General features: G+C 40.3%; 1 protein-coding gene across 5 annotated transcripts in view; it reads right to left on the minus strand.

The window, feature by feature from the left end:
• Positions 1–21,299, minus strand: part of il1rapl2 (interleukin 1 receptor accessory protein-like 2) — a 566,284-nt gene that overhangs the window by 35,946 nt on the left and 509,039 nt on the right. For all 5 annotated transcript variants that reach the window (XM_074647724.1, XM_074647727.1, XM_074647725.1 and 2 more), the window contains exons 8-9: positions 16,240–16,372; positions 2,008–2,153 (exon numbers count right to left, since the gene is read on the minus strand). In XM_074647724.1, the coding sequence (XP_074503825.1) occupies positions 2,008–2,153; positions 16,240–16,372 (279 nt within the window). The remainder of the gene's footprint in view (positions 1–2,007; positions 2,154–16,239; positions 16,373–21,299) is intronic.

The following is a 21,299-nucleotide window of genomic DNA, read 5'->3' on the forward strand; positions in this document are numbered from 1 at the left end:
GCTATCCAAATGTTTGAAATTAATCTTTGGGAGAGCTTTTTTTATCTTGCACACTGCATGATGACAGCACATATTTAAAGTCTTAATTATCTTGGAAGCTGTTCACATCCACAAATATTTACTGGGCCATAAAAGTAGCGAGCTGGCGGGGTTTTCCTTGTTAACAGAATCATAAAGAGAAATGGAATATGTCCCAGGTAACTAGAGCAGATATACAGTTTTATATTTAGCATGTCAGGGAAAAAAATAAAGCACTGCATTCAGGATAATACACTGTGGAAGCTTTAAATCCAAAACTTGACTTCTTGTTTACCGTCTATTTGACAGTAAATTATCTGTGAAGTGAAATGAGGGTAACACTTTATAATAACCATCATTCATAAATGGTAAATTGATAATTATATTAGTTAATAGTTATTCTACTGTTAACAACCAATTAAATAATCATTAATAATTTGTACTAATAATTAGTAATGCTATAATTTCTGTTATTTTATCATTAGTTTGTGTAATATGAAATAATTTGTTTATAAATTCTATATTGCATCATAGCTGATAGTAGACAATAACAATTACATTCTGATTACATTAGTAAAGTATTTATTATCAGTTTATTGTTATACACATTATAACATTTGATATACTAAATTAAGTATTTTTAATGATTACCGAATGATTAGTAAACCTTTAAGAAATCTATAGACATTACATAGGAAAATGGACAAGAAACCAAATATTAACCATTAACAAAGTATTAACTGTCTATCTAAATAATGTTAATAGACGCTTTACATAGCGGTAAGGTATTATAATAATCAGTTGCAACTTCATAATAGCCATCCAAATTATGTTTATAGATGGTTTATAAACCAATTATTAACCATTAACAAAGTGTTACAAATATCTATCTATGTAATGTTTATAGATTTTTTTTATACCTTTTAAAATAACAAATTATAGCATTACTAATATTTAGTAAACATTTTTAATTATCATTTTGTTGTTAGTTAACAGTAAAATAACTATGAATTAGGTTTACTGAGGTAATAAATCAAGTGAGAACTAGGCTCACTTTCTCATCGACTTCTATACAATTAGACTTCTTTTAGCAACCAGAGGAGTCGCCCCCTGCTGGCTGTTAGAGAGAATGCAAGTTTAAAGGTCCCATATTGTAAAAAGTGACATGTTCATTGCTTTTATATTATAAAGCAGATTTAAGTTCTATATAAACAATGTGAAAGTATGGAAACACTTAATCCACAGAGAAATACACACAGTCCGTATTCAGAGACTGAGCTTTTGAAACAAGCCGTCAGGATTTCTGCCCATTTGTGATGTCACAAATCTACAATATTTACACCATTAAAAGTTTTAAACGTAAACATTCTAAATGTCTCCCAGTTTATTTCCTGTTGCAGTGGATGTGAATGTGAATCAGCTGACAGGAAGTAAACATGGACCCAAGCTGTTGCCTAGCAACGCAATTCCATTGCAATTCCATTGCAATTCCATTGCAATTCCATTGAAATGTACTAAAACGGAGTGTTTCAGACAGACAGTGAATACAGGTATATTCAAGCAGACAGTATGAGGAAAAAATACAGTAGACATTAAAGCATGTAAACATGTTCTAGTAGAAACACAAAATACAAGTATGAACCTGAAAATGAGCACGATATGGGACCTTTAAGGCACTTCTGCATTGGCTTATATATATATATATATATATATATATATATATATAAATACATGTTTGAGTGATGATGATGTTGTTTGTAGTAGTAAAGACAAAATAATACTTGAACCATATGCTGCTGCTATTCTAATGAGCAATTTACGTGCAATCTCTTTGTAATGATCATTTAATCTGTCACGCACTCCAAATCATTGTTTGAAGAAACGTGACAGTAATGAGGTGATGATATGGTGGAATGTTGAGGCACTTCTTTGAATCTATCTGACTAAAATGGGTGGAAGGGAAGGAAAGACAACAAGACAGTAATCTACCTTTCTTCTGCAGTATAGCACTCCCGCTGCGCCTCCCTATGTGGTTCTCCACATAACAGGTGTAGTTGGCCAGGTCTGCCTCCTCCACAGCATCAAACGTTAAGGATAGCTTCACCTCCTTCTCCCCTAAATGTTCCCTCAAAATGCTGGACAAACACACAAAGAGAAGACAACGGTTACAGACAGCAGGGACATCTCTTTCCCAAAATGTACTCCTTTAAAAAACCTTTTAAGGAAGACAAGTAGACCATAAACATGTACGAAACATTAGATGGAGTTTCCTCCCGAATTACTCCTTAAAAAAGAACTGACAAGAAGGAAATGAGAGAGGCAAGAAGAGGAGGAGAGGGAGAGAAGTAAACATGTATAAATCTGAGAGACAGGTGGAGGTCCGAGTCTCCTAAATTGCTCAAGCTGCAAAAGGAGAACGAGGATAACTGGAGAGAAGGGGAAAGCAAGAGGAGGGAAGAAATGAGGAGTGGAGCAATGTGGAAAAAGGAGGACAGAGGGAGCAAGGAGGCATGTGTAGAAAACATCGGCGACAGCTGGAAAAAGACTCTCTCCTTATGGTGAGGTCATACTCCTCTAAAAGCCTGCGAGGAAGAGATGAGGAGGAGGAGGGGGAGGCTGAGCTGATGTTTGGGTCACGACGTGCACCTTTGAGACTGATTTAAGGTCAGTTTCAGCCGTAACCAGTGATATGTGGGATCAGGCTAACTGTGCTGACATGGGAAATTCATTCACATTCAGAGCAGTCGGCACAGATGGTCCAGTAGCATCACATGTTGGGAAACTTCTCCCATTCCACTTCATGTGGCTGTAATACTGCTCATTTCATTTAATGTATTCTAATTTCTTGAATATATTTTTAAATCAATATTGTTTTTATTTCAATAATGAAAATGATCTTTTGTTTTATTATTTTATTAGTTATTTAGAATAAGAGAATGACTTTAATCATGGGATGCTAAGCTGTGATTGGACTAATCAATGTTCGAGGGAAGAGATTATCGAACAGTCGATTGCAATGATAGTTGACCATTCCACACTCCGATTAGCAACTTGAGACACGAGACTGGAGTTAGAGTTGAGAGACGACGTGCACCACTAGATTGTTTCACAAGTAGACAGTTTAAAAGCTAATCTTAAACCAATAAAAAGCTAAATTCTCGTCAGACGATAGCCGGTGGGTCCCCAGACTGCATTTCAGCCAATCCGCCTCTTTGCTCTCCTCAGGGACCGTTTACCTGCATTCAACCAAAGCCCGCTCAAACGTGATTGGTCAATACTACTGACACTACAAACAGAAACCAGAACGCTTCCGAAGCAAAAAATCTTGTGCTGAAGCTACAGATTCTATACGTGAATGCAGAATCTGTTTATAATCGGGCTGTCAACGTTAACGCAATAATAACGTGTTAATCGTAACGCAACCATTTTTCATAACGCAAAATCATTTTAATGCCACTAATTTCTTTAACGCATTAACACAATCAATGTTTCGGAGGTTGTAGCAGACTCATATGAAACTAAAAAACCCTAAGGAATCCCTTGGTACCAACCATATCATACTAGCTAGGAAAAACTGTCATGGCCATTTTCAAAGGGGTCCGTTGACCTCTGACCTCCAGATATGTGAATGTAAATGGGTTCTATGGGTACCCACGAGTCTCCCCTTTACAGACATGCCCACTTTATGATAATCACATGCAGTTTGGGGCAAGTCATAGTCAAGTCAGCACACTGACACACTGACAGCTGTTGTTGCCTGTTGGGCTGCAGTTTGCCATGTTATGATTGGAGCATATTGTTTTATGCTAAATGCAGTACCTGTGAGGGTTTCTGGACAATATCTGTTATTGTTTTGTGTTGTTAATTGAGTATTAAATACTAAATACTAAATACTAAATCTCCTATTAAGGTACATTTTGAGCAGATAAATAATTGAATAATAAATAAATAGTTTATAGAGATTAACATCACCCGGGGTTCCCTCGAAAAAAAACCAATGTTTTTTTCCATTGGATTTGGGATTATTGCAGAAAATAAGGTCTGTGTCAAACAAACGTTTAAGATACTTACACGTTTTGTTCAGCAAGAAAATCTTCATAAAGTGCTACAATGCAAACCCATTTCCAGGTTTTAGAACTCTTTCCTGCAGCACTCTGTTAACAAAAGCTGTCCAGCGGTCCAGAGGGGAGGATTATTTTAAAAGCCAGTGTCTTGTGAAGTGAACTCAGTGCCAGCTTCTAATACCTAGCTTGAACCTCAGAGGATATTGCCTTAGACTGGGACAGGACCTGAGAAAATGAGTGTGAGGGGTGTGAACTAAGACAAATCTGGACAGGCTTTTGGAGTTTCACATGGGGCAAAGACACCCATGTGGAATGCCCTGCCTGAATATAGAAGGCCTTGTGTCTACAGCCAGCATTACGTTTTAAAACTGGATTTAAACTGTAATCTCAGTGCAGGGAAGTTTGATTTTCACAACATGGAGCAGGATGAGATCAAACCAAATACAAACAATAATTATAGTACAGTACTAAGCTATTATTGCTTAATATGAACATTTTTATTTACTGTTTATGTTGCAACAGTTGATGTTGTATAAGCTCTTTTAAAGAATGGCATCCAAGTCTTTTTCACAAAAGTGTAAACACCTTGTAACTTTTAACATGAAAAGCTTTTCTAATAAAAACCTAGCAAAAGGATTACATTTTCAATTTGCATGTTGAACTGTCTGAATTCAAAGTGGATGAAAACCTTGCAAATTGCCTCGCTCACACAAATACAGATTTTGGTGTAGAGGTAAAGCAGCCTGTAGAGAAATAAAACCTACAGAGTAAATGTGCACAGTAAAGACTGAGAATAAGTGTCTGGGTTCTTTCTGAACGGAGAGATTTACAGGTTATCCAACAATAAATAACTAAATTAAAAAAAAGGAATGAAAGAGGCTTAAGAGAGAGAGGTACATATTCCTGTTCTCAACTAGCTGAGTTCAGCCTGGCTTAGGATAGGCTGTGTTATGGGGTGGTTTGCTTTGAATTTAAAGTGACTGAATAAAACAGCAGGAATTTGAAATAATGAGCATATCCCGTGCAGAATCAGCACTCGTGTCAGAAAACAGACTGGACAGGCCACAGAACTGTGTTACATTCGTCTTCACAGTGTGTGCTGGTTTGACTCATCTTTGACTTACAGTAGTGCAGACTGGCCAAACTGTAAAACACACAGGCAGGACCGGCTCTACACAACAGAGGTCCCTAGGCAAGGTTGTCTTTGGGGGCCCTCCTTACTTTTTTGTGTTTGTGTGTGGGATCATATTGTCATGTCTTTTGTGATCAAATAAAAAAACAAAACATGTTTTCTTTTAAAAAAGAAGCATTAGTTATTCCTACTGAAAAATGTGCATGTGTCGTTATGAAACTGTGTTGTTATAAGTTATGTGTATTGTCATTAATCATTGACTGCATGAACTGTGCCAGAACAGCGTTTTTGAATATAAAACTTTAATTGTCGTTAACTTTAATTTACAACATAGTATCCTATATAGCTATAAAACTATAGAAACTCATGTTTTTGTTTTGCCAACCAGATACAGGCCTAATTACAATCAATAAATAGAAATTGATTAATTAGAATGGAATTGTCATGTTTTACGAAAGTATCCTAATATATACAATCAAACAGTAGGCCGATATTACATCAAAATTCACTATGGACAAGTGCACGTGTTTATTGTTTGTTATTTGCTGTGCCATAGCCTATGCAAAGTTAATACCGTTAAAAGTCCAGTTATGAACGACATGGATCAAAGACATGTGGCTGTGTTTTAGATGTTAAAAATACATTCATCCTCATACTTATTTTGTATATATATTTCACATACAGTACAGTACTCTGTACAACGTAGGGCTGCACGATTATGGCTAAAATTATAATCATGATTATTTTGATCAATATTGAAATCAGGATTATTTTATATTTTTATCGCAATTTCGCATATAAAAAAATAGAGCGCTGCTTTCACTTCCATGTTGTGCTTCATTCAAACCGTCAAAGATTCTTAATGTTATCCTTTTACTTTGCTATTGTCATCTATAGTGGTTATTTGAAAAATAAACAATTCAACTGATTAGGAAATAAATGATAGTATTTTCATTTAAATATTTGCTTTGATTAAAAAACTCTTGGCATTAGTAGTTTTAATTGTATATTATAAGCTGCTTAGAGCTAGTGTTAATGAAATTAAACAGGTAATATTTCTCTTTCTAAATCTATTTTATATTGCTGTGAAAACATCTCCTTCAAACAACTGGATTTATTTAAGTTTTTCGCCAAAAACTACATTTTACAAGATTACATGTGAGCGCCTCATGAAAATGTTATCATTTACCATCGGCCAATTCTCATTATTACTGAGTAGAGCTTGACCGCACCATAATGTGATCCATGCTGTCGGCAGACGAGCTGGTCACTGTGATCACTCTGAGCAGCATCATGGGAACGAATTACAATAAAATAAGAGTCTGATTAAGTTAGCTGTTCCAAATGTTTTAAGGTTGTTCCACCACGGCTTATTTTGAAATTGCAGTTGTTGCAGCTTTATGTCTTCTTCACTCACGCTGAAGAACTTTTACACCGATAACATGTTGTGTGTGTGTGTGACGTAAAACCATCATGTGGCGGCTGCACGTGTGTGTGACTGGCAAAAACTTGGATATATGAGACTGCTGAAAATGGGCCAGCTTTGATCGGCTGCTGATTGACGATACATCTCTAACTGTTAGTTTAGGAAGTGCTTGATTTATGCAGCAGAGTTTTCTAAGAGCGGAGCACGCATTTTAAACATCAATATCACAGTCGATCATGTTCATTTAATTGTGGGAAGCCTGAATCGTGATAACGATTAATTGTGCAGCCCTAGTACAACGTGCCGCAAGTCAAAAATAGATTAGGCGCGTATTTTTGGCGGAGCAGAGCGGAGAGAGCTGCTTCTGGGATGTCTCTGAAACGTGCTACGGCGCGTATGATGGAATCATTGTGTCCTTAAAGTGACCAGTTCAGGCAAGTGTTATTTATATATTATCTCTGCATTCCTTCATATCTTTTTATTTCACCTCTCTAACCTTTGTCACATTGTGCTGCTCATTTCCGGTCAGCTAATTTATATAAAATATGAACTAGCCTACCTCTGCCATTGATTGGCAAGTACGCAATTGCATACTCAGCGAATAGGGCGGACCAGCACTGCACACAGGGGTTGAACCACACCGGAGTAGACACATTCCATCCATGGCAAGCAGAGATGAGGCAACGTGCAGTAGTTCCATGTGGTTCTGTTGGTAACTCACCATGTAAAAGAATCATATCTGTCCCCTTGAGGCTTTTTTTCCGAGTGCTTGCATGCAAAGAATTTTGACACACACACTTTTAGCATGCTTGATCGCTGTGGGAATTGAACTCCTGACCTTCTCAATCTTAATGCTCTTCTCTAACCATTTAGCAACGGAGGAGCAGAAAACAGGTGTGAAATCTGAATACGGTTACTTACTGTACATCCTAATATGGTCAACATCACAGTAAGGATCATGAGATTAACTGCCAAAGGTTCCTGAAGAAACACATCAAATGACTGGGATCACCTCTGTAAGTGTATTTTGTTCTCCTCTGTGTGTCAGTGGTTTAGAGTGTGTGCATCACTCTCATGTCTACCAGGGCAGAGCTGTAGAGGTCACTGTCAAAAGCAGTGACTTGCTAAAACCCTCAATTAAAAACACATCACTTCCGCTCTTCCTTTTCTCACCTTCCCTCCAATGACTCTCCATACCCCCCCCCACCCTCCCCAACCTGTTTCAGACCTCCTTTTTTTATCCTCTTACCTCCCTCCATCTCTCACTAATCTATAACTCCCTTGACCTCTGCTATTAAACACACTCTGCTATTAAACACACTCGTTCCATCCCTCTTCGTTACGCCTGAGTAGTGAATAATCATTCTGCTCATCTTTGATTGTTTCCATATAGCACTTAAAGGGACTGTATGTACGTTTTTATACGTATACATGTTTTCTAATCGTGTGAACAGGTTGTAACCCAACCTGAAAAATGATACCTTCCACGACTTTCTGGGTTTCCTCTATCAGCCTGTAGACTGCTTTTAATGTGAAGAGTGGGGGTCGTTTTTTTCCAGGAAAATCAACAGGATGTGAAGTCATGCACGCTTGTGAGTGCCTTTATATTTAGCTCCGCTACAGGGCTAACAGTGTGTAATGACAGCTAATGTTTGTTAGAAATGGAGTCTGCTAACGCCAACTAATGACCAGCCCCCACCACAACTCAGACTTCAAGACAAACTCCACGGTAGAACAAAAAAAAGACAGTTATATATAGTGAAGCCCGCCTTGCAAAGCAGGAATGCGACCGACGTCGGGGGAAAACTAGCCGGATTTTTTACCCGAACCGTTCCATCTCTAAAGATTACCATTCGGTTATTCAGAGCAACTCACTCTCGGAGCAGCAGAGCATACTCTGGGCACTCGAACCTAAGCATTAATGCCGATAATCCTTCAATACATTCAGACTGCACTTCCACAATACTATTCTTTATAGTACATTCTCCAAAGTTCTTAAAAGATAATGCCACCTTAATATGACCATGTTTATGTTTTCATGAAAAAAGTATTTTAAAAAAAGTAGTTTTTCTCCTACTTCTGTACCTGGTCATGGTGAAACCGCCCGATAGAACCTTTAAGTGACTACAACGCTCCATGGAAAACTAATACTGGCAATTTTAGATAACTGAAAAAGTGTCGACAGTGGCAACTAATAATCTACACTGATACAGATACAAGCTGTGGTTTAAAAAAACAGCATTAAAACAGTGAGGCTTTGACAAGAGTTGGATTGGACAGCTGATGTGAATTTCAAGCAGGTAGAGAAGCCTCTCCACACCACTAGACATATGGGCCAGTGCCGCTTTCAAGTGAAAATGTGAAGGAAGCACTGGCCCAAATGGAAATATTGTAATCATGAATTCATCGCACATGAACGAACCATGAACTATCATAGCTGAGTTGCAGAAATGTTGAGCGACGGGACAGCACTGAAGCTGTGCCAACCACTGCAGTAAAACTGATGATACTGCTCATATATATACATATATATGATGTTGGTGGTGTGTTTGGGCATATTTTGACCACTTGACAGGTTGTAATCACATCTTCCAAAGACAGATGCAGGTTTTCAGGAGGTGAGCACTTCAAGGCTAAGAGTAGAGAAAAAACCTGAAACTTCCTGTCCGTCACACATATTCACAGCTGGCCGCTCTCCCTTGGGTGTGTAGTAATAATGAGGTGAGTGTCAACAGTTCTCTCACATACTGCAGGTAACAAGAATTGGTAATTACGGGTGTTTGTCACAGAGGCCACGAGACAATATTAGATCCTATGCAAACAGACAGGGACATACACAGTGAAACGGCCAGTGCTGCAGCAGGACGGGAGGTGGGAGCTAAACGTTGACAGATTAATGTGCATCACAGCGGGAGTCTGTCTGCTGTAGTGCGATTGTTGAATTTGGAGTAGCGATGTGATTGGATCAGAGGTGGCCAGAGGACTGGACTGAAAGATGGAGAACTCATCAGGCAAAGGTTAATTTAATACCGCGGGGCATGATTAGTTTCTAGTTTAAACACTCATGCACACTCTATTACACTATTTTCCCGAGAGTGAACATTTTTCAGAGGCCACTGAGTGGCTTAGTAGTTACAGAGACCGTCTTTCAAAATGGAGAAGCTGGGTTCAAGCCCCAGCAGGTCAGCAAGCAGCCCTCCTGCTGAAGTGTCCCGGAGCAAGACTCTGAAGTCCTCCCAGCTCCAGGGCTGGTGTTGTGTAGCTGACCTCTGACCTCTGACCTCCCTGTGGAGGGAGCAGGGGAAGAGGCAAAAGGATTTCCCTTAAGGGAGGAATAAACATTCACATTATTATTGGTGGGCTAAGTTGATGACATAAAGTATGAGGGCTTTTGTCTAGATTTAATTTTAAAGAGATATTTGTATAGGGTTGTATGAGGTACTTATCCATCGTCAATGTATAACCTACAGTAGATGAAGGCAGTTGGCGTAGTTTGGAGAAGCAGAAAAAAACTGTAATTTTTAGGGCTGTCAAAGTTTATGCGATAATAACACGTTAACACAAATTCATTTTAACACCACTAATTTCTTTAATGCAACTTGCAATTTTTAGGTATAAGCGAGCTCAGTTTCTTCACTCAGCTAGAGTGAAGATACTGGTATCATATGAAACTAGAAAACCTGATGAATCCCCCGGTAACAAACATGTCATACTAGCTTGTAGTGAAGGAGGTTAAATAACGCTCCAAACTTGCGCTAAATTTTGGTGAGGAAAAACTGTCATGTCCATTTTCCAAGGGTTCCCTTGACCTCTGACCTCCAGATATGTCGCTCCAGTTTGATTTAAGCCTCCACCATGTTTGGTGAACTCAAAGGACCGCGGACGCTGTTTGGCTCCTGTAACGCTGATAGAGATTGATCTGAAGGTTGAAGCTGTGTGTTTGACTGCTAATGTGCCTGCTCCGAAACAGATACACGCACGCAAAAAAAAGCACATGGCAACACTTCTGTCATATCTGAACAGAAGACCCCCCCCCTGCCCCTCCCCTGTTTTAAATGCTGCTTTTCCGTCTCTTTCTTCCACCGTCTTACCCTCATGTGGGTTTTTATGCCTGATTTACGTTTGGTCTTAAAATGAGATATTATATAGATATGGGTTCTATGGGTACCCACGAGTCTCCCCTTTACAGACATGCCCACTTTATGATAATCACATGCAGTTTGGGGGCAAGTCATAGTCAAGTCAGCACACTGACACACTGACAGCTGTTGTTGCCTGTTGGGCTGCAGTTTGCCATGTTATGATTTGAGCATATTTTGTATGCATAATGCAGTACCTGTGAGGGTTTCTGGATGATATGTCATTCTTTTGTGTTGTTAATTTATTTCCAATAATAAATATATACATATATTTGCATAAAGCAGCATATTTGCCCACTCCCATGTTGATACAGTAAGAGTATTAAATACTTGACAAATGTGCTATTAATTTGCCATTAATCGCAAGTAACTACGGACAATCATGTGATTAATCATGATAAAATATTTGAATGGACTGACAGCCCTAGTAATTTACTTTGGACTTTGGTTAGTATGAATTCATCAAAGTCACACAACAGCCCAAACAAACTAGCCGATCAAAGCAGCGGCAGACCAGCGACCCCTGTCTGACTCGTTTCTCAGACTCTCCTGAGGATATTCCTTTCACCTCACCGGCAGTCATGCTCTATTTATTTACATTTCATTCTGATGTTCTGGAGATAAACAGATAAAGTAAATGAATAGCATGGAAATATCCCAAACAAATCAAAATGAAATAGGCATAAATGCCATCATTTGTCCTCAGATCATTATTATGTGAAACAAGCTTACACATTAGGTTAACTATTATTTCAACAAACATTCACAATGATAATTATAATGAAAAGAATCTACTCCAGATCAGATTCATCTTTCTCCGTCTGTCCATTGTTCACACTGAATCTTCCATCGTTTCTCAGACAAACAGAAGCACATGGCTACTTATTATGCAGAATGATGTCATCGGACCTTCCTGGTGCAACTGCTGTGGGACCTCAGATCTGATATTTAATCTAACAATCCTTCTTGGTTGGCATCATGTAGCGTTCCATGTAGCAGTGATATGATTGAGGGCTATACTCAAATTAACTCAATAACATAATATCCTTAATATGACTTTAGGTCTTCTGGCTACGGGCCTTATGAAAGCCCTTCCCTCGGATGCCTTCACATCAGTCAGTCAGTCAGTCAGTAGGACATACAGATCTCAGTCAGATATACAGCTGCTAGAAAAAAACTAAATCCTCTCCTGGCAGGTTGTGTTGGAGTGAAAAACACCAACTCCGTTATCGGAACAACAGGATTTGGGAACAATGGGTGTTTGTTTTCGGAATAACGGGCTGTCGGTCTAATGGGCTTTCAGTCCGGTGGTGCATTTATCGGACTATTGAGATGTCGGAATAACGGGTTGTCGGAACAATGGGCAGTCCCCCTTGCAAGCTAACGTTAGCTCCTGGAATGTTTGCTTTAACCTCCGAGCTAACTGAATGTTTCAGCTGAAGATTGCTAGCTTCACTCATATTAATCTGGCTGAAGTACGTACAGTTAGCTATAGGCTAATAGCAAACATTCCAGTTAGTTTGCAGGTAACACCATTCAGGACAGTGGTTAGCTACTTAGTTAGCTAGCTAGCGATAGCATACTCATGGATTTCGTCCACTTCTTTCTCAACACATTTTCTTGTAAATTTCCACCAGGAGCAGGATGTGACATCATCTTAAAAGGAGTAGTGACCCTGCAAGATCCCCAGTCTGTAAAATATGTGACTCTGTGACTTTAGATGAGAGAGGGTGTTACACTTCAAAGTCTCCTCCTTTATGGTACACATTAGTTGGTGCATAAATTAAATCTTTAGTTCAGTGATTCTGTAGTGCTGCAGCATACTAGTATATTAAAGCGTAGATTCATGTGCTCTAATCCTGGATACCTCATCCCATCTCTGCTCTCTTCACAGAGCACTCACACAGCATTACAGAGGCAAAGTTATTACAGCAACCACTACCACCAAACTCCACCAACTACACTCCACTACCATTTTAAACATCTTCAACCTTTACAAAGTCATTCTCTCTGCTTCAAAAACAGATACATGGAAGAGTGAAAAAAGAGTAGAATTCCTGACACATTAACTATGCTCATTCAGAGCTCACCGTGGCTTTGCTACTCTTTCCTTCTAAAAAACTTGAAAGGAGACAGCACTGTGTAGCACCTGAAACCCCAACATATTCCCCATGCATCTGTCCATTAAAGAGAGCAAAGTAGAAGAGCATGATCTTTTTTTTTACCTTCATAAATTTATATTCAGGAGGAGGTTCACTGAGAGCAATACTCTCTTCTTCAGGAACGCCCTGATCACATTCACACCTGGAAGCTGCCCAGTACAACCACAGTCTGATCTGCTGGCCACTGAAGCAGTTGGGGTTAAGGGACTTGCTCAAGGGCACATCAGTGGTGGTAATGAAGGAGAGGGGCAAGCGCTGCTTTTCACTTTCCCACCCAGATTTATCCTGCCGGTCCGGGGGGATTGAACCGGCGACCTACCGGTTCCAAGCTCGCTTCTCTAACCTTCAGGCCACCATTAACACATGATCATTCCCAACCTCCAAACTGTACATCCTGTTGCTCTATAGACACATAGCCTGTATATAAAGATGGATAACACGTCTCCACTTCCTCCGGCTGTGCAAAATTGAAGCCAAAATATCCTGGATATGGGAGCTGCCATCTTGAGTTTTTTTTTTTTTTTAAGCTATTTTTTGGGGTGATTTTTAAGTATTTTATTGATAGGACAGTGGATAGAGTGTTGGAAAGGGGGAGAGAGAGAAATGACATGCGGAAAGGACCACAGGCCGGATTCGAACCCAGGTCCACCGCTGCTAGGACTGAGCCTTGGCGATACATGGGCGCTCGCTCTACCGACTGAGCTAACCAGCCGCCCACCATCTTGAGTTTTTGACGTCATTTGGAGCCAGAGTCTGCGCATTAGTGATCGGGGGGATTGGAGCCGTGGTATAAGGTCCCGCCCACACACCCGCCCGAGCCAATCATGAGCCAAGCACCGCCGCAGCTTGCTAGCGTGAGCTATCTAGCTGCTACGTTAGCACCACAGTAGCTGTTTGGCTAGAAAGACACAACAACTAACCATAATATCTCTAGAACTACATTCATAAGCAAATTGACACATGTTACAAAGACTTGTGATGGTTAAGCAAAGCTAAATTTACATCTCACTTCTCTTACAATTCCTGAGCCGCTGGATCCTCGACTACTTCACTCAGAGCAGCTGTCAATCACAGCTGTCAATCATGACGTCTCACCCCATTTTTATCCACCTTATTCCTAGCCCCCATGATGCCTTGCGGGAGTTACTTCCACAGTAACAAGGTTTAGTTTTTCTACACGCAGATAACTGTACTTAAACTATCTGTAGTCTAATGCTCCCTGCACTCCGTGCCATAAACTGCCTTACATTTTAAACTGTACAGAAAATAGTAAGTAACTGGCTGTCATTAAACCAACGCTACAATGCTGAGTCCTCCCTACACATGACATCATACCTGATGTCCTCCTGGCTCTGCTGTCAGTCCTTTTAAGAACTCGGCGTCTCTTCTCCGCTGCTCTTCATAGCCCAACTAACGTACACTAACTATATTCTGTTCACTAACGATGTTCTGTACAGATGACATTGTCTCGCCGATCGATGAATAAATACTTCTAGATTGTGCGTAATATTTACATGTGTGTCATATTCAGTTCCTCCTCTTTCATTCCTGACCGAGCCAGAGACATCCTCCATTTGTTCCTGTGAGGTTTATTCTGAGTGAGTTTGTGAGGTGCACACCGTGCGCCCACAGCGCCCGGAGGAGAAGCTCCAGCACCGACTGCAGCTTGAGAAGGGAGATGACTAGAGCAGCAAAAATTTACATTTCAACTTAATTTATGCTTCTCACAGTACTGTGGTCTGTATGAAAAGATTATTCTGCTATCACACATTGTTAAATATATTACCCTTTGTTGAATAAATGTTTTAAAACAGGCATTTTTAACATCAATGGTGCGCACTGACAACTTGGCACTGCAGCAGCAACTCTGTCAACACAGACGCTGTTTGCACGTAATCCTGCGCCTAATATTGATGTTGCAGCAGTGTTATTTAATAAAACATAAATAAAGTTAACATTTATTACATCAATTGAATATTTTGACATTTAAAATGTTCATTAATCGCCGTTGAAATCATGTTCTGCGCTCTGTACGGAACACCATTAAGCTTAATGATCTTCCTACACAGGCGGAGGCGTCCAACATGCTTGTCAAGCTCTCAACAACAGAGGAGTGCTGCCTGGCGTGGCGCTGACGGGCAAAAAGTATACGGAACATCGTACCACAGCTCCGCGATGACATTTTAGAAAATGCCAATTTAACGTTAAATATCTGTTAAAAATAAAGCAGGTTTTGTAAAATGAAGGTGAATTACTTCTCAAAAGAAGCACCGTTGGTGGACTAACTAGCGTACTGCTACTTCCGCTACCTCACCGTAAGTTACGGACATAATCTTTTCTACAGTAACACCCCCGAGAATAAGACGGATAGCATCAAATAACTAATTTGACACTTGAATGATAGAAACCATCTCTGGGGAACATTTATTTGACGTGTACTTTGACTTTTTAGTTTTTGCCCATGTCCCATCCACTAACATGGAGGGGGCGGGATTTATGATACTGCAGCCAGCCACCAGGGGGCCATCCAGATGTTTTGAGTTCGCTTTTGGGGAGCTGTCATGACGCCCAATTTTATATACAAACTATGTTCAGACATAATGGCCAAAGACGATGAAATAATTAATTTTAGTAATTTATGATGATGAAAATATATTGTAATTGCAGATGAATTAACGTACTGTTTTCTACATGTTGGAGGGAAATAGATAATGTATTTATCCAACTGCTTTAAGGTAACATGTATGTTATAGACACATTTTAAAGTAATGTTCCCAAGTACTACACTCAGTGTGTATGTGTGTGAGACCATGAGTGTTCTGATGGTTTCCATGGCGATGTGGCAGGTTGTTCTAATGATATTTGACGCCCCGCAGACAATCAGGCTTTTCCCAGTAGAGCCCACTGTAATTGGTCCCAATAGGGGAGAAAATGAATTCAATTTAACTTTATTATTAGTATTCATCAGTTTTTAGGAAAGTTGAGAAGAAATGTGTCAGAGAACCCTCAATGAGTCATAAATCATATGAGAGCAAATTAGATACTGACAGTGTGAGAAGTGCAGCTGGAGTCGAGTCTTTTTCAAAAATTAATTAACAATAGAAACCTGTAAAGTTGAGAGGCTGTAATTGATACTATACTGTCATGCAGTGTCTTACAGAATTATGTACAATTATGTATTTACTCAACTTTGGTTCATTTTCAATTTACATCTACTATGGTTTCTTTATTTGGTCTCCTCTCCTCCAGAAAATGATTAGAGATACAAACTGTATATGACTGAGGCTGGTGTATTTACCTGACTTCACTTTCTTTAATGTGTCCTGCTAGTTCTTCCACAAACTTTTCTCCTTTCATCCAGTAGATAATGGGCCTTCTGCTTTCTCCACTGTAGCCAAAGAACGCCTTGCAGTCCAGACTGAGGGGCATACCTGCAACACAAACCACAACACTGTTACAATACAGACGACAACAAGAGAGACGGCAACATGATTCACACTGTACCGTATCTGAAACAGCCACCGCAGTCCAGACTGACTGTCTGCTGCTGTCAGCCCTTTCTTTCTACATAGAGTTTGCATTTTAATGGCCATTTCATTTCATTATAAATATCATTTATATTTATTCTAGACAGAGAAAGGTTAAGAAACGTGTGGTCATTTGTAAATAATAATAATAATCCTCAATTAAAACTCCATACTATATTCATTCATGGAGCTCTGCAAGTCACTGCATGTTCTAGAACACTGTCCAGCACATATTTCAGAATAAAAGCCTTGTGTTAAGAAATGAAGGAATTCTGTCCACAGAAGAAATACTTGAGGGCTTTTATTTCGAAATGAAAGCAGGAAGTGTTGATTTAAAAGTAAGTCTTTACTTTTTTTTCATCTCTGTAACATATTCTACAGATAGGCCTCGAAACTGTAGTAATGTTGCTGGTAAGATGTTAATATACAGTCAATAGATCACCTTCACTGTCTTTTGTTGCTGTGAAACGCGCGGGGCACGTGTCAAAAACACGTGAAACCTCTATTCTCAAGAAGAGTGGCAGCTGAGACGCGTGTCACACGCAGGCAGTGTGGCTGTTCTAACCTGTTAACACGGACTCCGGAATAAAAAACAACAGGTAACGCAGCCGCCATGCGCTGCTGACGTTCCTGGTGTGTCTCAGGCTTTAACATGCATGCTCAGTGATCCGATCACAAGTGGACAGCTCTAAGTACAGGTGTGCACGCACTCAAGACGCATTGAGGACGCATTGAGATCCGATTGCTCGGACCATTTTCAGAGGCCACATTTCTTCAGCAGTGTGTACGCAAATGTGTCCCGGGCCACATTAAGGACCGCCTACTCATCTGACACCCCGCTTGGATCCCTGAGGTCTCTGTGCTCCTTATGTGAGTATACAGAAAGACGCGAGCGCTTGTCTGCCTCGCAGCACGGAAACGGCCACTGTGCTCTACTGTATCCTGTCGATACAACTGTATTTTATTAAAATATATCTTATTTATATGCTACATATCTACAGACTATCAGACTGGGCACACAGAGTTCGTTATTATCATACTGTTGGAGATGTGTCGGTGTTTTTGTTCCGGTGCTCTGCACGGAGCTGACACCCGTCCGCCCGCCTGCTCGCTCTCTCGCTCTCATCCCCGGCTCTCTGAAGCTCTGTACCTAGCTGTTGCCCGGCAAAGGCAGCGGTGCCGGCGGCAGTTACAATAACCTTTTATTTTGATGTTAATAAAATGTACCCGAATTCATGGATATATAGGATATTACTACTGACATTCATGTAATATTACGTCACAACGTCTGCTGTATTAGTGTTTACTACAGTAACAGAATATTGATTCATATTTGATCAGCGCTGCCTAGTTTGACCGTTTGATCGGAGTTTGCGAGTGATTGACAGCTGCTCAGAGACAGCAAGGCTCCAGCTCGGCTCTGATTGGTTGTTTTGCTCCGGTCTGTGAAATCTTACAGATGCCGTTAGGAGCACCGGAGGACACCGGAGGACACAGAGGAACATGATTTTTTTCAGGTTACCTGTTTCATGTACTACTGTCAGGATATTGTGTTTTATAAAAATAACTTTTTTAATCATATTTGCTCCAATCTCCCCTACTTCAGCTTTAATGACAGGTCTGTGTGACCGGGCACACAAGTCCGGTCTCATGCATGAAAGTCAGTACATTTGCATTGCCTCAATTAGCACATACTCTATTATAGTGACAGCTTTCCATCCATCAATCCATTCATCCATTCCGATGCTAAAAAAAGCAAAAAAAAATAGTTTATTTTACAGGCTATTCATATACTCTGATACTCTGTACTGGAAGAGCTAAATGCAACAGGTTCTGTGATTCAATACTTATATTATATTACTGTTGGAAGAAAGAATCAACAATACTGGAAACACGCACGCACACACACACACACACACACACACACACACGCACACACACTTAAGCACACAGCATCCACACATGCTCTCACACACCCTCCTGTAAGACCTTGAAACCAGCACTCTGTGATTACAGCTATCAATGGCGATGATGGAGTATTAATGAGCATTCTAATGAACGCTACCTCGTTAGGCAGTCAATTAGCAGATAATTATGATAGACCTCTGTATTATCATAATGATAGCTCTATCAGCACAATCTACAACCAACAATGAATACAAAGCTTGAGTGTATATCTGTGTGTTTGTTGTCAGATGCTCTTGAACTGAATGTTGACTTTAAACATATTTACATTTTAGACATTTCCATACGTTTATGCAGAGTGAGTATAGGAAAAGCTTCTGCGCAACTTTCGGCTTTGTCTTTGTGCGACTTAATCCCCGTGATTGCTATTTTTCAAAAATAACTTCCAACTGTTAAGAGCAACAAAGGTAAAAACTTTCACAAACTGGTTATCGGTTGAATAAACATGAGGTTTTTTATCAATTGGTCATGGCGAAATGCAATCGTTTTCATATGGAAATGCCAGATGATTGCTTTATGTTTGGTTCCATTGCTTCACTTATTCTGATTGATGGAAGAAAGGGGACGTTTTGTCTGTCTCTCAAAATGATAATTTCGAACAAGCCGAGAGATGAAGCGGTCTGCAAAGCTTCATACATCTTGCATGTGTGTGTTGGTGCGTGCTCATGGTGTGTTTGCTTGCCTTTGTGCTGACAGCATCCTGTACTACACACACACACACACACACACACACTGCAAGAAAAAAATGAATTAGAGTGAAATTACTTTAGCTTGATTGTGTGTTTGTGCCCCTGTGTGTGTATGTAGGAGTGTTTTAGTGTGCTCTGCAGTAATTGATTAGCACCCTGAGGGTGTGTTTGTGTTCTCAGCATGTTGTGGTGATTAAAATCATCAGCTTTGTTTGTGCTTGTGTGGCACGAGGGTGTGTGTGTCAGTCTCCCTCACTCAGAACTACCAGTACTGACATGCTCGTCTCATACAGCTGAGCTGAGTCATCATTTCTGTTTGTGGCTAAAGCAGCAGGGTGTTTATAAGAGCGTTAAAAAAAAAAAAAGGTTGGTGCTATGTTGTTGTCGTTAGTATCAAAGAAAGACTGTACGAATGATTGACGGGACTTTTTTCGAGTTGGTGCATCATCATTTCGCACCGCTACTGAGTGCGATCACACCTAGACGTTTCTATCAGTGTCAAGCGTACATGAAGAACTCTCTGCCCAATCACAAGTGAGTATACTTCAGAAAGGCACATACGGGTACAAAACGTCAAGGGGGAAAGGAAAGAAAAACGATGATCCCCTAGACTTCAATGCAATTTGGAGGATGTTTGAATTGTAATTTTAACAAATTCTTATGCATTCATTTCTCGTTATACAAATATTTGTTGTCTAATAATTATTTTGCGACCTTTGCCCTAACCTGAGTGTTCGCGATACCTTAAAGTCCGTGTAAAGCAAAACTAAAGATGCATTCTGGGTTTGCCACACAACAGAAAAATGTGTTACTAACCACCCAGCCAAATTTGAATGATTAAAAAAATTGCCAAGTATATAAAATTAGCTTTCAAAATCATGTAAAAATCATCAGTATTGTCTGCTCTAAGACGCTGGGGGCGTGTCACTGAAGGCGCTGAAACCTGAAACCTCTCTTAATACATCCATGGCTGAAACCACGGCCACTAGAGGGGAAGCTGCAGCCTGTCAGGATTCCTCAGTAGCGGCGAGTGAACAGGGAAGAGCCCAGCGCCGAATCGCCGTCCGATGGGTGGATTGGGGAAATGGGGCCTGAGTCCTTCTGATTGAGGCTCAGCCTGTGGACGGTGTGAGGCCGGTAACGGTACCCGTCACGCAGTCTGTTCGGGGGGATTCAACTCAGCGGGTTAGGGACGGCCGCTCGGTGTGGGTGGATCCCCTCGCGGATTTCCTTTCCCCTCTTCCTCACCGGGCGCATTTCATCCGAGGCGTTCGGTCGGCTTGGAAAGGCTCGGGGCGAGGGTGGCTCGCAGCTTCGCGGCCGCGAAGATTTACAGCGCCCCCCTCCCGGACCTCACTGCCGGGGATGTGGACAAAGTGCCTTCTTTTGTGGTCCTGATAGTCTCAAAGACATTCATGGCCCTGGTACTCCATACTGACTATTCATTTTTAGTTTAGTTACTTTACAGAAAAATAATAAATATACATAGGACATGGGATGGATTACAATCATGAAAATACAATACAAAACAAAATCTGTTATGAAAATACCAAATGTGGGACTTGAACCCACGATTATGTCAATATGAGTCACATGCTCTACCGACTGAGTTAACCGATATAACATTTGACTGCATTCTGGATTTTTTATTTTGCCTTTCAAAAACCACGCTTGTGAAGATGGGTGGAGTTATGTTAAGGATGACTCCAGTGTGTCATTGAGCCATGATTTCAGCCCCGCCTAAAACACCCTGAACACAAAACTGGCCAAAAACAGTTTAACAGTCTAACTCCACAATCCAGAAATACAACGTTCACAGTCTTTGCAACATGTTTTCAATCATTATTTTCCAACATTTATAGTGTGTTTAGAAACAAAACTCTGAATTTCCTTTACACAGTCTTTAATAAATGAAGGTTGATCCACACCATGTCCCTGCAGTCTTCCCCCGTCCAACACACTGGCCGGATATTGCTTATCCAGACTTCTATACATATTTGATTGAATCCTGTTAGGCTACAGATGTGGCAGAAAGGGAAGGAGGGACTTCTATTGTATTCTGTTGTTTCCTGCTCTAGCTGCAGTGTGAACCAACAACCACCAGGTGACACATGTGAACAGTCCAGTCTGCAACAGCTGTGAGAGAGAGCCGAGCCCTGCATTTTTGCTCCTCGTAC

The sequence above is a fragment of the Sebastes fasciatus genome, chromosome 10 (genome assembly GCF_043250625.1).
Source record: "Sebastes fasciatus isolate fSebFas1 chromosome 10, fSebFas1.pri, whole genome shotgun sequence".
Classification (NCBI taxonomy): Eukaryota; Metazoa; Chordata; class Actinopteri; order Perciformes; family Sebastidae; genus Sebastes; species Sebastes fasciatus.